At 39.5% G+C, this 17,230-nt stretch overlaps 1 protein-coding gene across 1 annotated transcript in view; it reads left to right on the top strand.

Moving 5' to 3' along the window:
* Positions 1 to 3,014: 3,014 nt before the first annotated feature.
* The window catches only part of MAP4K3 (mitogen-activated protein kinase kinase kinase kinase 3), a 60,915-nt gene continuing 46,699 nt past the window's right edge, over positions 3,015 to 17,230 (top strand). Inside the window, exons 1-2 of the mRNA XM_069071774.1 lie at positions 3,015 to 3,293; positions 3,382 to 3,684. Coding sequence (XP_068927875.1) covers positions 3,015 to 3,293; positions 3,382 to 3,684 — 582 coding nt within the window. The remainder of the gene's footprint in view (positions 3,294 to 3,381; positions 3,685 to 17,230) is intronic.

The following is a 17,230-nucleotide window of genomic DNA, read 5'->3' as shown; positions in this document are numbered from 1 at the left end:
GCATCCAATCAGAGCTGCAGCAGTGAGCGCATCATCCTGTTCTTCCCCAGTGATTTGCTTGCTGGCGTCATTGAGAGCAGTGCTGCGGAGGAGAGCTGAGGCAGGACAACATAAGCCCTCCCCTGAAAATAAGCCCTTTCTTTCCAAAAAAAATAATAAGACAGTGTCTTATTATCGGGGAAACACGGTATTTAATGTATGACATTTACATACTCCCCATTTCTATCCCACACCCTGAATGTTTAAAATCTGAAAGTTTAACTTTTTTAAATAGCAAAAAAGGTTTTCATTTTGAGACTAATTTGGAACAGAAATTCTCTTTTGAATATTCAGAGTAAATAATAAAGTGGTGCCATTATGACTTATCCTGTGGAGGATAATGCAATTTTTTAATTGGAAGGGCCTTAGGGATCATTTTCGACAATCTTATTTTACAAATCTGGAAAGTGAGGCTCAGACCATTGAAACTACTTTCCCAGTGATGGAAAGGGCATTCAATTTGTAGTAAGAAAATTTTAGTTTTAATCATCACCCTACTCCATATTATGAGACAATGCATTTAAGTACTATGAAAACCTTAAAGGGGTAGCTCTTTATATATGTAATTATATACATAATTTTTGTGTGTGTGTATATATATACATAGAGAGAGAGAGACAAAGACAGAGAGACTGTGTTTCAGCCTTTTCAATTTGATTTAATAACACACTCTGGGTGTCAGTTTGCTCATATGTAAAACAAATAGCATTGGACTAGCACTTAGATGATTTCTACATTTCTTTTCAGATTTAATTCTATGATATGACTTCTTTGGGTTTCACACCAGGTTTTTTTGTGCCTTAAAAAAGGAGAAGCAGCAAAGCCAGAATGAAAACACGGGTTCTCTGACTGTGCTCTTTTGACTACACCAAGTTATTATGTATAATTTTGGCCAGAACTGAAGGTTTGGAAAATGTAAGGGAAAGAGGCAGCCTGCTTGACTGATTTTATTACGCTTCTATTTTAGTCTATTAAAAAAAGTTTAAGAGGTTGATTTAGACATTAAAAAGTCTGATGTTGAAGGATTCTAGAAAGGCGTTCCAGAGGCAAAAGTATTGCCCAGGGGCAATGTGGTGGCAGGCAGCTTGTGGATCAAAGCAGCCAAAAATGACCAATGAGACTTCATTGGGAGTTGAAAATTAATGTTACATCATCTACTCATTTTCTTAGTATCAGGTTATTAACTATAGTTGGATAATCTATCACAATAGTTTAGTTTTTGAAATAATTGCTCTACAGGAAATTTACACATAGCCTGAAGGTAGACTGAAAAAAAAATCCTGGCTCAAACTTTTTCCAGATCATAGATTTAGGGCTGGAAGAGAATATAGGGATCCTCTGGTCCAACTGCCCTTGTTTTGTGCCTGAAGAAAGTAAGACCTAGAGAATTTAGTAGTGGACTTGGAGTTAGGAAGTGCCAGGCTGGAAACCCTCTTCAGATCCTTTACTAGCTGGTAAGTTATTTAACCTTTTTCATTCACCGCTTCTCATTCACCCATCAGTAATGGGCCTTCCAAGGATTGTTTATGAGAATCAAATGAGATCATATATTCGAATCATTTTTAAAACCTTAGTGTTACATCAACATTACTTATTATTGATTTGCTCAAGGTAGTAAGTGGGAGAGTCGAGATTGAAACCAGATTCTGCATCCAAATCTAGGATTTTCCCCCCATGTAGTTCATTGGCATAATTACATCATATACAGTGGAATGGGTCATTTTCATGTCCCAACCAGTGGATTTCCTCACCATTTCTTCCTTGCATTGTTAAAAGTGCCTTACTTCCTTAGTCCCATCATTTCACATTATCTTAGAACCAGAATAGGCCTCAGAGGCTATCTATTCCAACCAGTATTTAACTAGTAATCATTCTGCAACACAGAGGTAATCATTATCCTGTCTCAGTCAGAGATGCAGGATTTTTTTTTTGTCGAATCAAGCCAAAATCTTCCTTCATGCAACACCTACCTATTCCTCTACTTCTGTATTCCCTCTTCACATGAGCCCTTAAATACCGTAGTACAGAGTTCTAGGAGGGCCAGAAGAATCAGGGCACCTCTCCAAGTTCTCTGCCTCAGTTTCCCCCATCTTCTTTGGGGGGAAGAAGTAGAATGGGTGAGGCAGGATGTACCGAGTTTCAGAGTGTCAGCCCTACTAGCAGGGCACCCTAAGGCATGTATGGGGGGATGCGGGCAGTTTAGTTTTACTTTGCTCTGTTCAAGCACTTTGTATGAAAAGCCTTGCAAAAACATGCACAGGGGCTGTAGCTCTGATTCGTCCCTCTGTAAATTCCCCTAAATAGTTCTTAACGTGGTGTTCTCGAACTTAAAATTAAAAAAAACTATTTCAACATAAATTTTACTTTGTTCTCCTATATATGTGTTTTTATGCATTTTGAAAAAATAAAGTCTGTAACTTTATTTTGAGGAGGGCTTCGTGGGTTTCACCAGCCTGCCAAAGGGGCCCTTGGTCCTGGATGGATCCAGCTTGAGAGGCCATTGTTAAATTCGAGTATTTCAGGATTTTTGCATTTACACCTCGGAAATCGGCAAACGCTATGACTCAGGGCGCGATGGTTTTGATTGTCTGGCACATAGAGAACATGTTAAAAATGCAAGCTTAACTGAAAAGGCAGGTCCCGAGCACAATGCCTCGCCGATTGTTAAACATTTACCAGCACACCCTAGCCTGGTCTCAATGTGTATCCCATCTGTAGCTCCTCCAATCCAGTTGGTCAACATGCATTTATTAAGCGCCCTACTATGTCAGTCCATAAGCATTTATCAAGGGCCCACTACGTGCCAGGAGCTAAGCTCTGGAGATATAAAGGCAAGACAATCTGGGTCCTCAAGGAATTCACAGGCCTACTACGTGCTCATAAGCATAATTGGGTTGGACCACTCGCTCCCCAGAGACATGACCCCTGGCTAGCGCCTAGGAAAGGGTAGGTGGTCCAGTTGCCCCCAACCAGGCATGCGCAGGGGGGAGGGGTGCGGGGAGGGGAGTGAGAAGAGGCCGTCGAACGCGCAGGCGCGCGCGCAGATCGGGCTCGCGGATCGGGCTCGCTCCCTCCGGCAACGGCGGCGGCTGCGCCGTAGCTCCAAGTTGGGAAAAAGGGGAGGAGGGAGGGAGGATGAGTCGGAGCCTTGGGAAGGGGGCGGGGGGAGGTGGAGGAGGAGGGGAAGCGGAAGCCATGTTGGAGTTTCACCCGGGGCTCGGGGCTGCGAGCGTCCTTCTTCTCTCCCTGCGGGGGTACTAGGCTTGAGGCGGGGCGGGGCCGGGCGGGGAGGGGAGGGGAGGTCGCCAGATCGGTTGGCCCAGATCGGCGGTGGGGTGAGAGTGGACAGCGCGGCGGCGGCAGCGGCGGCGGCGGCGGGCCCCGCGTGGAGCCGGGGCGATTGTGACTGCCCGCCCCGGGAGCGGCGGCGGCGGCAGAGGAGGCGGCGGCAGCGCCGGGCACAGAGCGGCGTCCGCTCTCCCTGTGTCCCCGGAGCGGCCCCCCCCTCCCCGGCCCCGGGAGGGAGGCGGGGGACCCCTCGGACCCGCCATGAACCCCGGCTTCGACTTGTCCCGCCGGAACCCGCAGGAAGACTTTGAGCTGATCCAGCGCATCGGCAGCGGCACCTACGGGGACGTCTACAAGGTAAGCGGCGGCGGCCGCCCCTCCCCTCCCCCTCCTCCCGCCCCTCCCCCGCCCAGGCCGGGGCGCTCCTTCCCGAGCCCCCCAACCTGAAAAGGAGAGGCACGCAGGAAACAAAGGACCCCTCCCCCCACCGACGGACACTCGGCAGTCCAGGACTTGGCCCCTGTCCGTCCTGGGTTCCCGCAACTGGGGATTTAGGGGCACCCTTCCCCCGCCCTCCCCAGCCTGGATCCCCAAGGCAGAGCTGAACTTGGGGAGGGGGCGGGCCCCAGGCATCAGCCAGCTGGCAGCGGGGTTTCCTGGGCATTTGTTGCAGTGGTGGGTGTCTGTTCAAGTCGACATTAGTCCGCCTTATGTCAAACCTGCGCCTTGGACAGAAGGACGGACCGACGTGTGGTTATCATCCGTGGGAGGCGGCGCGGCGGCTGGGGAGCCTGCAGCCACCGGGCCTGGGAGAGTTACACTAGGGGAGCCTTTGATGTACCATAGTAACCACCCCCGCGCACATCACCCACTTGTGCCCCTTTGCTCCTTGGCACTCACGTTTTGTTTTCATTGTTTCTGGGCACGATTCTCTCATGATGCCTTTCTCCTGTGCATTAAAAGTGGGTTTGTTTGGTGGACGACTGACCTGAGAAAACAATAACTTCAATGTTTTCCGTAGGTGGAATCAGATTCATGCCTTACAAAACTTGCCTTTGTTAATGACCCAGGAATCGGTGGGGTTTTTTTTCCTCTCCCTCTTTAAAAAAAAAATAGAACTGAGCACTTATGAAAAATACTGGTTTGACAAGGTTAGAACTCGGAGTCCATTGGTTATATGGCATTCCTGTTCTAGGGGGACCACTTCTAAATGCGAGAGGATAAATCATCCTTCAGCAGCCAACTTAGCTCTTGGCCGCTGCTTAAGGACTGCCAAGAAGGGAACAGAGGAGAGGAGAGCCAAATGTGACAGCGGTTTTGATTTAGTTGTGTATCTCCTTACTGGTAACTAAAACTGACCTCCTCTTATTTCGTGTAACACCTAAGGAAACAATCAGCAAAAACTTAAAGCTTATGTTTCAGTTTGATCTCTTGTTCATTCTCAGTTTATTAACACCTGATAAATATTGGTTATGTAAATATATTCACACACACATACTCACTATCACTTTATCATAAATTCATTTGAAAGCTTATGATGTCAGTGTGGCCAACACATAACGAGTCTGAAATGCTCTACTATTTATAAATATTATATATTAAATGTTTTCAAGCATATACATAAACAGGTAAAATTGAGGAAAATTTAAAAAAACAGGTATATGATTTTTCATTTACCGTTTTTCCTTCACAGGCATTTTTAATTTGTTCTCACTACTTTTTACAGTGGTTAGTTATGTCAGTTCTTGGTGAAAGTGGAAATGTCTACAAGTATACAGTACTTATACTGGCAATAGCTGTCCTCCTGAAATGTTGTATATGCATTGATCTTTCAAATATATTAAGGTTTTTGAAAAAAAAATTCTGAGACCTTTAATGAGGTAAAGTGCAATAATCACACCTTAATTTAGTTTTTCAAGTTTATATTTCATAAGAGGGTTGGAAAAGAAAGGGAATATCCCTATAATTGAAAGTGGAAAGATGGTAAAGGTGAATCCTAGTTTGAATAGCAGTTAGTGAAGCAAACTTTTTTGGAGTGCTTATTATGCAAAACACTGTACCAGGTCCTTTGAAAGATGTACAAAAGCATAAATTAACAGCAGGAATTGTTGGGATATACTAAAACTTTTAAAAATTATTTGTAATTTTGTGTTAACTATTTCATTTAAAAAAAAACATATAAAAACTCTGCCCCCATACCAAAAAGTGTTACAACGCTTTAAAGTTGCTTAATACTAGCATTTCCCTTCAAGATAGAAGTAAATAGATACGGTAGAATTCAGTCTCAGTTTTATATAGGGAAAACTAAGGCATGTTTTGAGTGTCATTGACTTTCTTTTGCAACATGCTGAGTTAATGCAGAGCTTTAAATAGAAATGGAGATACCTGACTCCTGTTGTACAGCTAGATCACACTTTCTGTTTTTGTACAGCCTTGCCAAACAATTATCAGGTAGTAAATTTTTTATTTCTTCCATCTAAACTGAGCTTGAACCAGAAGTCAAAAGGAAAGAAACCTCTAGCTGTGGTGGTGTCAGACCTTTGAATCATTCAGTTTACCTCCTGCCTGCTAAAATAACCCAGAGGTTACACTATTTACATGTGTTTTTTCACCTTCAAGTATGTTTTTTCACCTTCAAGCAAATGCCTGTTACTCATACACAGTTATGTTAGTTAAAAGTCTCACTCTTTTGAGTTTTAAAACCTGGATTTTCTCTGTGTCTAAAACAGTGTCTTGCTCTGATTGAAGACAATCTTCTAAAGAGGTTTATTTTCAAAAAGTAAGCGTAGAAGTAGTTTCTCCACTTTTCCTGTCAGCATATACATATAAAACCCACAAAAAGGCTTAAACACAAGACATTCCAATCAAGTCCTAGAAAGTTGATGTGCCAAGCCATAGAACTTTCAGGAATAATATCCTGCTGGCTATACTTAGCATTATAGTAGCCCTTTTTAGCTTGGTCTTCTATAAAGAGCTCATGTTTTCTCACAAAGAAGTTATCTTTTTTTTCTTTATAGACCTTATAGAATAATCTTAGATTTATGAAATTTTGTTTTATAGCTGCAAATCAATAAGTACATATTTAATTCACAAGCTTCATGTGATATATGTACACTTTGTAATAACCCTGACATGTCACACTTCATTAACCCTAGAGAGGAATAAGGAAAAAGCTGCTTTTGAATTGAAAAGAGCTCTGATGGCTTTCTTTTTGGAAAGTGGAAGGACAGAGAATCAGTAGGTTCATAAACTGTAAGGAACTCCAGAAGTTTAATCCAAACCTTCCCCCTCCACTCTTTTTTAAACAGAGAAGGAAACTGAGGCCCAAATAAATTGTGACTTCCCCAGGATTATACAAGTAGTAAGTAGTAGGTTTTTGAGCTGGAATTTGAACTCTGATTTTCTGATTCTTAGGTTCACCCCTCTTTCCACTGACCCATACTACCTTTTATAAATTGTTAGCATTGAAAGGAACCACTTTATCTGTCATTTTATCCGTGAAGAAATTGAGACCCATAGAGCTGCAGTTTATAGATCTTTGATAAGCAAAATGATAGAGCGAGGTGTTTTTTCTTTATAGGAACTCTCTGATCTAGTCTTCCCTCAAGATTTCCCTGAGTACCATATTTATAAGAGGGACACAAATATAACACTATTTGATTTTTAGTTACTTATAAACATTTTATATTTGTTCAGTTAGTCTATTATTTTAAGTTAAAGTGACATTATTATTATACCTAAAGTTGTCTTTCTTGCCTCTGTATGTTCCTTTCTATCTCTGTACTACAAAATGAACCAGATTACTTAAACAGCATAGTGTGGAAAGTGTTCTACAGTTGGTGTTGGAGAGACCTGAAGCTGAATCCCACCTTAGGCCCTAGCTCTGTGAGCCTGGGCAAGTCATTTAAACTCTGCCAGTTTCTTTTCTAATTTACAAAGTGGCAGTAATAATAGCACCTATGACACAGGTTTTTTGTATGGATCAAATGAGATAATATGAGTAAAGTGCTTTGTAAGCCTTAAAGTGCTTTATAAATGTTAGCTATTATCATTTCCTGTGTGTTGAAATGGAGGAGAATCAAACATTTGTTTAAATATGTACAAGAAGTATAAAATAGGATAGGATATTGTTTTGTTGTCTCCAATGGCTTCTTCCTATCTCCTAAATAACAATAGTAATAATAGTCATATATTTATGTGGTTCTGAAAAGTTTACAAATCTCATTCCTAACAACCCAAAAGGGGTGGATAGTGCAAGTTGAACAGAGGAGAGAACTGAGACTCATACAGTAAAGTGATTGCCAGAGTCACATAATTGGTAAGTGCTAAAGCTAGGATTTGAACCCAGGGCTGCTTATTCAAAGTGTGTGGCCTTTTTTTTTCTGTTTCTTGGTGATATAATTAACATGATTTAAGATCATGGAATTTGGATTTGGTTGGGGTAAGAGTGTGTAAAGGGACCTAAGAATTTTTAAGAGTCCAGCCCCCTCATTTTCCAGATGAGAAAACTTTGAGCTAGAGGGTAAATAAAGTAGGTTTTCCAAGGCTGCAACAGGTAGGGAAAAATCAAACCAGTGTTTGAACATAGATCCCCTGCCTCCAAACCTTTTGCTCTTCCTACTATAACATATTGCATTGTGTCTTCAGAACAGTTTTCTTGCCATATCCACCAGGATGACTTGTTCACACCTCAGACTCAATATATCCAAAATGGGACTCATCATTCCAGTTCATAATTTTCAAAATAATCCTTGGAGTCCTCCACTTTTCTAGTTGCCTTGTTTCTCCTGTCCCTGACATAAGTGAACATTTTTTTCTAGTGATGGTTAAGAAAGAATGTGAAAAAGTCAAGAAATAACTGTAGGGATAGCAGTCATATAATTTTAACTTAAAAGTTGATTAGAGATCTGTAACACAGTTAATGTGCAAATTATATCTAAATCAGATGTTGATATACTTATGTGCTATCTCTCCTCCCTTCTTTTTGAATTTCCTACTTTTGTTTATGGTACTGTCATTTTCATAAGTAACCCTCACTGGAAGCCCTGGGATCATTTTAACTATCCTCTTACACCACAAAATCATGTTGATTCCACTTTTTAAATTTACTCCCTCCCTTTCTTTTTAATAGTTGAGGCCTTCATACTTACCCTAAAATATTGTAATAATTTCTTTAGTGGTTTCACTGCTTCCAGTCTCTTTGGCCCTCCATTCCATCTGATAAAATAATGCCAGATTAATTTCCCCAAGCACTATGATCATGTTGCCTTCCTTTGCCCACCAATTAAAGTCCACACTCCTTAGCTGGCATTCAAAAACCTCTATGTTCTGGCCCATGCCTAGCTTTTTCCAATACAGTCTGCCCCAGTCCTTTTCATATATCATGTGCTTCAGATAAAAAAACAATTGTTTGTTGCTTCTAGAACAGCGCTTTCCCCTCACTCAATATTTTCTTTACCTGAAATGCTCCCTTACACCTTACCTACCTCCATCTTCAAGTCTCTACTCAAATGGCACTATATTGAAACCTTTTGAAAGTAACTTTCCCTCTTCCAAATTCCTGTGCACACAACAATGTGTGTGCAAATTATTGAGATCAAATGTTGATGTAGTCATGTGCCTCATGAGGAGGGAAGATCCTCTTCTTTATAACTTTGTAGTTCTCTCTTGGCATTTACCACCTTTTGTCTTCAGATTATTTGTCTAATCTGCTAGATTATAAACTCCTTGCCACAGGGATTAGCATAGTATGAATAAAAAAGGAGACCTTTACTTTTGGTTAGTGAAGAAGTGACAGTGATGGGAAAGAAAAGGAAATGGGATCTTTGACAAGTGAAGGGTCAATTTGTTGTGATGTCAAAGAAGTGTATTTTGACTTGTAAGACCAGGAATATTTTACAGTGCTGTGTATTCTGCAGAATTCTCGATAAACCTTTTAGAGCCAGTAATTGTCAAATATTGTCTTTCTTGGACCTCATTTAAGAGAGACATATGGAACATAAAAAAGGTTCAGAAGAGAAGAACAAAGACAAAAAAAAAGGCGTTAACTTGTTTGGAGTGGTAGTGGAAAGATCACCAACTCTGCCAAAGTGAGACCTGGCTTCAGATTTCATGTCTTGCTTCAAACTTGTTCTGTGACTTTAGGCAGGCCACTTACCTTTATCTGAGTCTCAATTTTCGCATGTCTAAAATGTACCTGATAGATGGTCATCATCCAGCTTTAATGCATTTTTATTTCTGTGCAGATGAGGCAGAAAGGCAAGATTATTTAACTTGGAAAAAAGTGTTGAAGGATAAATGAACATATCTTAAAATTGTTGAAGAGAATAGAGGCAGCATGGTGTAGTATAGAGGTGTAAACCCATAGCCAGAACACTCCCAAGGGTGGCCTGAACCAGATTAACATGTAATTGGAAAGTGTTTAGCAAAATAAGTAAAAATAAAATATAACGTGTAATGTGAATATGTAGTTTTCATTCAGCATGCTCGGGGATCCTTATATCTTTCCCTCCATTTCTATTTGAGTGGGACTCCACTGCTGCAGAGGGTAGAGAGCTGAACTTATAGTAGGAAGAGCTCCAATCCTGCATCATACTCTTACTAGCTATGTCACCATAGGAAAAATCACCTAACTTCTGAGCTTTACTTCTCATCAGTCAAATGAGGATAAATGCTGGTAGTAAATTCCTCACATCTCTCAGGTTTATTGAGGTTCAAATGAAATGTTTTTGAACCTCATAATACTATATAAATGTCAGTAATTATTTTAAAAATATGACAGATCAAGGGATGGTGACTAGCTCATCTTATTGAGGACAGAACTAGAGAGAAAGGATCTAAGCTTTAGCAGGAGGTCTTGTTATTTCCCATCATTTGCTATGTGAATGGGCTGGCCAGTCAATTATGGGATCTTCTCTGGAAAGCTCATGAAAAGGTCAGGTTTCATATCATTTTTTAGTTTAATTATGGTTCTGTTGCAAGTCAGGGAGGTGTTCTTTTTAGTTATGTGATTGGTTATTATTTATCTTCTTTAAAAGCATGTCTAACATTTTAACTTGGAGGATGAGCTGCAGTTCTTTTTTGACATGTTTTTCCTAAATATTTATGAAATTATTTCACTGGACTTCTTTATGTTTAACTATATTTTTTTCACTTTCTTTGTTAATTGTTTATTAAAACATTATACTAATAGCTGTATGAGAAGAAGATAGGAGAATAAATGACAAAGTTGTTGGGAAAAAAAAGAATTGGGTCAGAACAGAAGTCTAAAAACTATTAAATGTTCAAGTTGATGCAGCCCAGGCTTCCTTGATTTCTTGCTCTTTGAGCTCCTGGTATAGAAACAAGAAGTAATTTGATTTTTGTATTCATATTCCAGGGTTTCATTTAAAGGTGTGTACGTTTTAAAGTATTGATACCATTAATGGTAACATCTTGTAAATGTTGTATTAAATGAAGCTTGCATGGATTTAATGCAAGTAACAGTTTAATGTTGATCTGTCTGGTAGGATTAGTTCATGTATATTTAGGGACTTTAGAGGTCATCTCTTGCAGCCTTCTTGTTTTACAAATGAGGAAACTAAACCCCTTAGAGACTAAATGACTTGCCTACCTGAGGTCCCAACAGGTAATTAGGGTCATTTTAGTTTCTGATTTTGAAATTTAACAACTTAGCATATATCTGATACGTTAAAATACTGTTTATAAAATAATGTTTCTAAGTGTGTAGTAAAATTGTTGTTCAGCCTGTATCAATTGTTGTCCAACTCTAAATGATTCTATTTGGGGTTTTCTTGGAAGAGATACTGGAGTGGTTTACCATTTCCTTCTCCAGCTTGTTTTACAGACGAGGAAGTGAGTAAAGAGGGTTAAGTGACTTGCCCAGGATCACATAGCTAGTAAGTTTCTGAGGGGGAGTTTAACTTGGGTCTTTCTGACTCTAGGCCTTGGTACTTTAGCTGTAGGGGAGAAAAGCACTGAATTGAGGGGTCAGAAGCTCTGTGTTCAAATTTGGTCTCTGATGCTATTCATGCTTGTAGAAGGCTTAGACAGGGCCCTTAACTTGTATAGGCCCTACTGCCCTTTATAAAATGAGGGATTTGGACAAGATCTTTAAAAACATTTTTTATCCTAAAATGTGTACCCTAGCATGAATTCATTGAGTTCATATATTCAGTAATTAAGTGCCTACCACATGTAAAATGTTTTCCTGGATACTGGGGATATGAAAATGAAAAGCGAAGTCTTTTCTCCCACAGAGCTTGCTGTACACAGTAGAGATGTTGAAAGAAGAGGCCCTTTGGCCAGCCCGGACTAGATTCAAGGATCCCTTTGACACACTGCCTATGTGACCAAGATGCTTGATTTCTCGGTGTCCTCAGAACATAAAACTATAAGATGAAGAATAGTTGCTGACCTTTGCTGACACAAGTTTCCGCTCTCTCCCACCAAATATATTTAAGGCATGCTGCTAGTCGTTAAGAATACTAAGATAAAAAATGACAGTCCTTGTCCTCAAGAAAATTAGAGTCTAAAAAGGCTTTTGATTCCAGTGAGAGTTTTGAGGTTACTTGTGTCAGGAATAATGTTCTGCGTACTTAAACATTTTTGGGTTTGCTTTTTAATCAAAGCCAAAGGTAGTAAACTACATTCTAAATTCTTTATAATGGGTGACCAGTACTGCTGAATCATGTTAAATGTTGGTTTTGAAATCAAGGCCATTGCAAATCCACAATAAAAATACTTCTTTTGCAAGAGACCTACAAAATAACACTGTAAGCACTGTACATGGAACATAGAGTAATACTTAAGTTATTTACAGGCCATTTTCCAGCAACTTCAGTTAACCTGGAATATTAAAAATGCAACTTCAGAGGAAGCAAAATGACGCATCCTAAAATAATGTCAAAGCCATGCATCACTAAAACTTATTGTGTAAACTAAAACTCATAGCAGAGCTGCCAGATTTAATAGCAGCTGCTAGGCAGCTATGCAGCTCAGTAGATGGAGCACTGGGTCTAGAATCAGGAAGACCTGCATTCAGATCCAGCCTCGGACCACTCACTAGCTGTGTGACCCTGGGCATGTCACTGACCTCTGTTTGCCTTAATCCATTGGAGAAGAAAATGTTGAACCATTCCCGTATCTTTGCCAAGAAAATCACATCTACAGTATTGGTGTATGGGGTCATGAAGAGTTGGATATGACTAAACAAGAACAGCAGAGCTGTCAGACACTTTTTCATAATCTATGTTCATTCTTATTTTACATATAGTTCTATCAAGCAGAAGCCATCCCCAGTCATATTTTATGCTCCATACCATTCATGGCTATTTTTTCCTCTTTCAAAAAATACTTTATTCTTATAAATCACATTAATGTTAGAAACTTATTGAAAATTGCCAAATCTATTCGTTTCCTTCTTCATTTTAGTTAGATGAATTATACATACTGTTTTAAACTACTATAGTATTATAACTGGCCGTGGAACCTTGAGCAAGTTACTTAACCCCAACTGCTTTAAAAAAAAAACAACAAAATATGATAGTATTTAGAATGTCTGTGATTTCCATCAGTACACAACGCTTGAAACCCTCCCCCCCTCCCAAAAAAATTCTCATGAGCCTCATGGAACAACTAGGACAGTGGATTTGTTGTCAAAATGACCTGGGTTCAAATCCAGCTTTAAAACTTTACTCATTATGTGACCCTAGACATGTCACTTAAGCTCATTTTCCTTGTCTGTAAAATGATAGGATTAGACTCAAATGCATGTAAGGGCCCTTCCAGCTCTCAATATATGATCCTGTGAACCTAAATTTAGAGTTGGCTGATCATTGATCAACAGACACAGATTATTTCCTTCATTTCTGGCTTGTAGGACATGACAGAACTTGTTTTCTCCTGGTAAAGCTTTAGAACCAAGGGTTATCCTTCACAATCATGGCAGAGAGAAATTAAGGTTGTAAATTAGAGTGTTTCTTGTTTTTATAATAAAAAAGAAAATTCCTTTTTAGTAGTAGTAGCAGCATTTTCTATTTAAAGTTTTGAAGGTGATATAATTTAGTTAAAACTTTTTTCATTATTTGCTGATTCTAGCTCTTTTGCTAAAGGAAGGCTGAATATAATTTTATTTCTATAACATTGATTTTAATTGAAAATAAAATTGAAATATCTTAAGAAAAACTGAAAATGATCATAACAGTCAAGCATTTATTAACTATGTAATGATGTATATATGTAGATAATGTTATATGTATGTAAATAATAGTTCCCTTCCCCTCACTTTTGTGTGTTATCTTCCCTCATTAAATTGTAAGTTTTTTGAGGGCAGGAACTGCCCTCATTTGTACCCCCAGTACTTAGCACAGCATTTAGTATGTGTTTCATAAATGTTTATTGCATTGATTGCAGACAAGATGGATAAATGCCTGAGGGGCTCCGCTATGAGTAATGACATAAGAAGTTATAGTGATGATTGCTTGTTTTTGACATCATTTTAGGCTATATCATTTTGCTTCCTGCTATCCAAACAATATTAAATGAAACATAGATCAAATAAGAACTTATAATTTAGAAACTTACATGTTCTGAGTTCAAATAGTCCAAATTTATGAACATGTCTCATTTAAGACATAAATTTAAAATGATAATAACTAACATTTATATTGTATTTACAATGAGCCAGGCACTGTGCTAAGTGCTTTACAATTATTTTCTCATTGGATGCTCACAACAACCCCAGGGAAATGAGTGGTATTATTATTCTTAGTTTACAGTTGAGGAAACTGAGGCAAAGGGAGGTTAAATGACTTGTCCAGGGTCACACAACTAGTAAGTATGGGAGGTTGTATTTGACCTCAGATTTTCCTGCCTCCCAGCCTGGTGATCTGTCCTCTGTATCACTTTGCAGTTTATCTCAAATACATCTTTTTCTTTGTTATTTAAATACCTAAAACATGAGAAATGGACACTGGTTGCTTGATGTGCTACATGTCTTAGAATTCCTACAGAGTAACATTTAAACTTTGAATCTATAAGTTAAAAAAAAAACTACTGAAGGGCCTCTAAATGGTATTGTTTCCTTTTTTAAAAAAACACTGAACTTAAGCTCCTAGTTCTTAAATACATATATCATTTACTCTTTGAAATAACCCAGTAACATAGGTACTATAGCTGTTATTCCATTTTACAGTTGAGAAGACTGAGGCCCAGAAAGATTACCTCCTGTTTGCATTGTATATATCTTGTATGTATTCAATTAAATAAACATTTATGAAGCGCCTACTCTATGCCAGTCACTGTTCAGAGTGCTGGAGATAATATAAATAAGAAAAATAAAGACATGCCCTGCCCTCAAGTAGCTTACAGTCTAATGGAGGAAGACACCAAAAGAAGGTGAAAGGAGGGCAACAGAAGGGTATCTGGTGGGGGCATGATATTCCATGGAGTCAAAACCAAGCAGAGATATGATGGAAAATGGAATTACTTGGAAAGTTTGGATCTTAGACCTCCCTAAGGGAATACTTTCAGAGGAATTTATTGCTTTACCTTCCAGCCCTCCTTTTTGAAGGGAAAGGCTACTGAGATAGTTGAAAAGGTATTTCACATTAGAAACTGAGTCACTCAGCATAGTGCCGAGATTTCTGGTGATCGGCTTATCTATAGTAAGGCCTGATATTCCTTGGAGTCAATCCAAGTGGAGCTGCTGATGGGAAAAAACTGTTATTGTTGTTGTTTTTTGGGGGAAGGGGAATTCTTTGTTTCCCTAGCATTTTGCACAATGCTTAGCTCACAATAAGCTCAGAAAGTGCTTGCTAATGGTTAATGACTTGTATCTGAGGCCCTATAAATAACATTTGAAGTGGGATTCAAATTCATGCTTCTCTTGATTTTGAGGCCAGTACTATTTCCTCTATACTAGACTGCCTCAGATAAGATTATATGTGTGTGTGTGTGTATATATACACACACATACACATGCACACGTATACAAATAATGATGATAAAAATTAGAATATATTTTAGTACTTAGCAAACTTCTAACCAAGGCAGGAGGATTTCAGGAAGAGACAACTTCTAATTCTTTTTTTTTTTTGCTTTTTTGAGGGCAATTGGGGTTAAGTGACTTGTCCAAAGTCATGCGGCTAGTAAGTATGTCAGGTGTCTGAGGCCAAATTTGAACTCAGGTCCTCCTGACTCCAGGGCCAGTGCTCTATTCACTGCGCCACCTAGCTGCCCCAGAAGAGACAACTTCTAATTGGGAACAGGAAAGGTTTCCTGGAAGAAACCTGAATTGAGTCAGCCAGTTATTAAACATTAATTAAAAGCCTACCATATTCTAAGCACTGAGGATACAAAGAAAGACCCTGCTCTTGGCAGCCCCTGCTCTGAAGGAACTCACTGTCTTAGGGAGAGACAATATGCAAACAACTGTGTACAAATGAAATATGTAGAGGTTGAATGAGATAATCAACAGAGGGAAGGCAATAGCATTAAGGGGACTCAAGAAAGGCTTCTTGTGGAAGGTGGAATTTTAGTTAAGACTTGAAGGAAAGCCAGAGAAGCCAGGAGGCAAAGAGAGGAGGAAGAAAATCCTAGGCAGAGGGGCAGTGAAAATGCTTAAAGTTGGGAAATGTAGTGTCTTGTGTGAGAAACAGCAAGGAAGTCAGTCGATCATCACTGGATCTCAGAATATGTAGAGAGGAGATACATAAGAAGACTAAAAATGGACATGGGTGGGGGGCAGGTCTTGAAGGACTTTAAAATTCAAATACATAGAAAATTTTATATTTGATCTGGAGGTGAAAGGAAGCCACTAAAATTTGTTGGTATTGGTGGGGAAGGGGGGGGGGTGGTGTGTGTGACATGATCAGACCTGAGCTTTTGGAAGAACACTTGGACAAGCCCAGTGTAAGGTAGACTAGAGTAGGGACTGTGGCAGCAGGATATTGGGATAGCCTGGGTAGAAGGTGTTACAGGCCTTCTTCAGAGGAGAGAAGGGCTGGGAGGAAGGCAGGGTTTTATATGAGAGATGTTACAAAGGTAAAATGAACAGAATTTAGTCACAGATTGGATGTCAGAGATTCGAGTGAGGACTTGAGCATGACAGTTGTGAGCCTGAGTGACAGGGAGGGTGGTGCTACTCTTGAGAGTAATAGGTAGAATTTTTGGGGAAAGATAATGACTTCAGTTTTGGACATGTTGAATTTAAGATGTTTATGAGACAGCCAGTTTGAAATGTTCCAAACTGAGTGTTGAAGAAAGGGGGAGAGATTTCAGTAGGCAGAAATGTGCTGTTCTAGGTACATGAGGTAGCATTGTAAAGAGACAGTGACAAGAACCAGGGAAAACAATTGGTTTGGCTTTTCTAGAACCTAAGAATATGTGAAGGGAAGTAGTATGGAAAGGTAGGTTAGAAGCAGATTATGAAGAGTCTTGAATGTATTTGTTTGCCCCTCTTCCCACAAATATTTATGAAAGCATCTGTGAGTGTAAGGCATTGTACTAGTTTTGGGGGATACAGAGACATAGTTATCTTTATGTGTGTATGTATACACATATACATATATGGCTGTATAACAGGTCTTGTTCTTCAGGAGCTTAAAATTCAGTGGGGAGGGGAATGACAAATACTAATACCAGGGACTGAGAGAAATGAAAAAGACTGCTTTGAAATGGGGGAAATCACTTGAAGGGGGCGTGAGGGTAGATACTGTCAGACAATGTTTCAGGGAGGATTCTACAATGAGTTTTACCTTGAAGAAAGGAAGGACTTAAGCAGAGATAAGGGGAAGAAAGACAGCGGCGTGGAGATGGGAAAGGATGAGAAAAGAACTGGAGATGGTGAGCGGTTCATTTTGGCTAGAATGTAGTATGAGATAAGGCTAGGAAGGTCAGACAA

The sequence above is a fragment of the Petaurus breviceps genome, unplaced genomic scaffold (assembly GCF_028583685.1).
Source record: "Petaurus breviceps papuanus isolate PSGF00001 unplaced genomic scaffold, PetGlider_PUasm1.0 90842, whole genome shotgun sequence".
In the NCBI taxonomy this organism is placed as follows: domain Eukaryota; kingdom Metazoa; phylum Chordata; class Mammalia; order Diprotodontia; family Petauridae; genus Petaurus; species Petaurus breviceps.
This window is presented reverse-complemented; position numbering and strand designations above follow the sequence as displayed.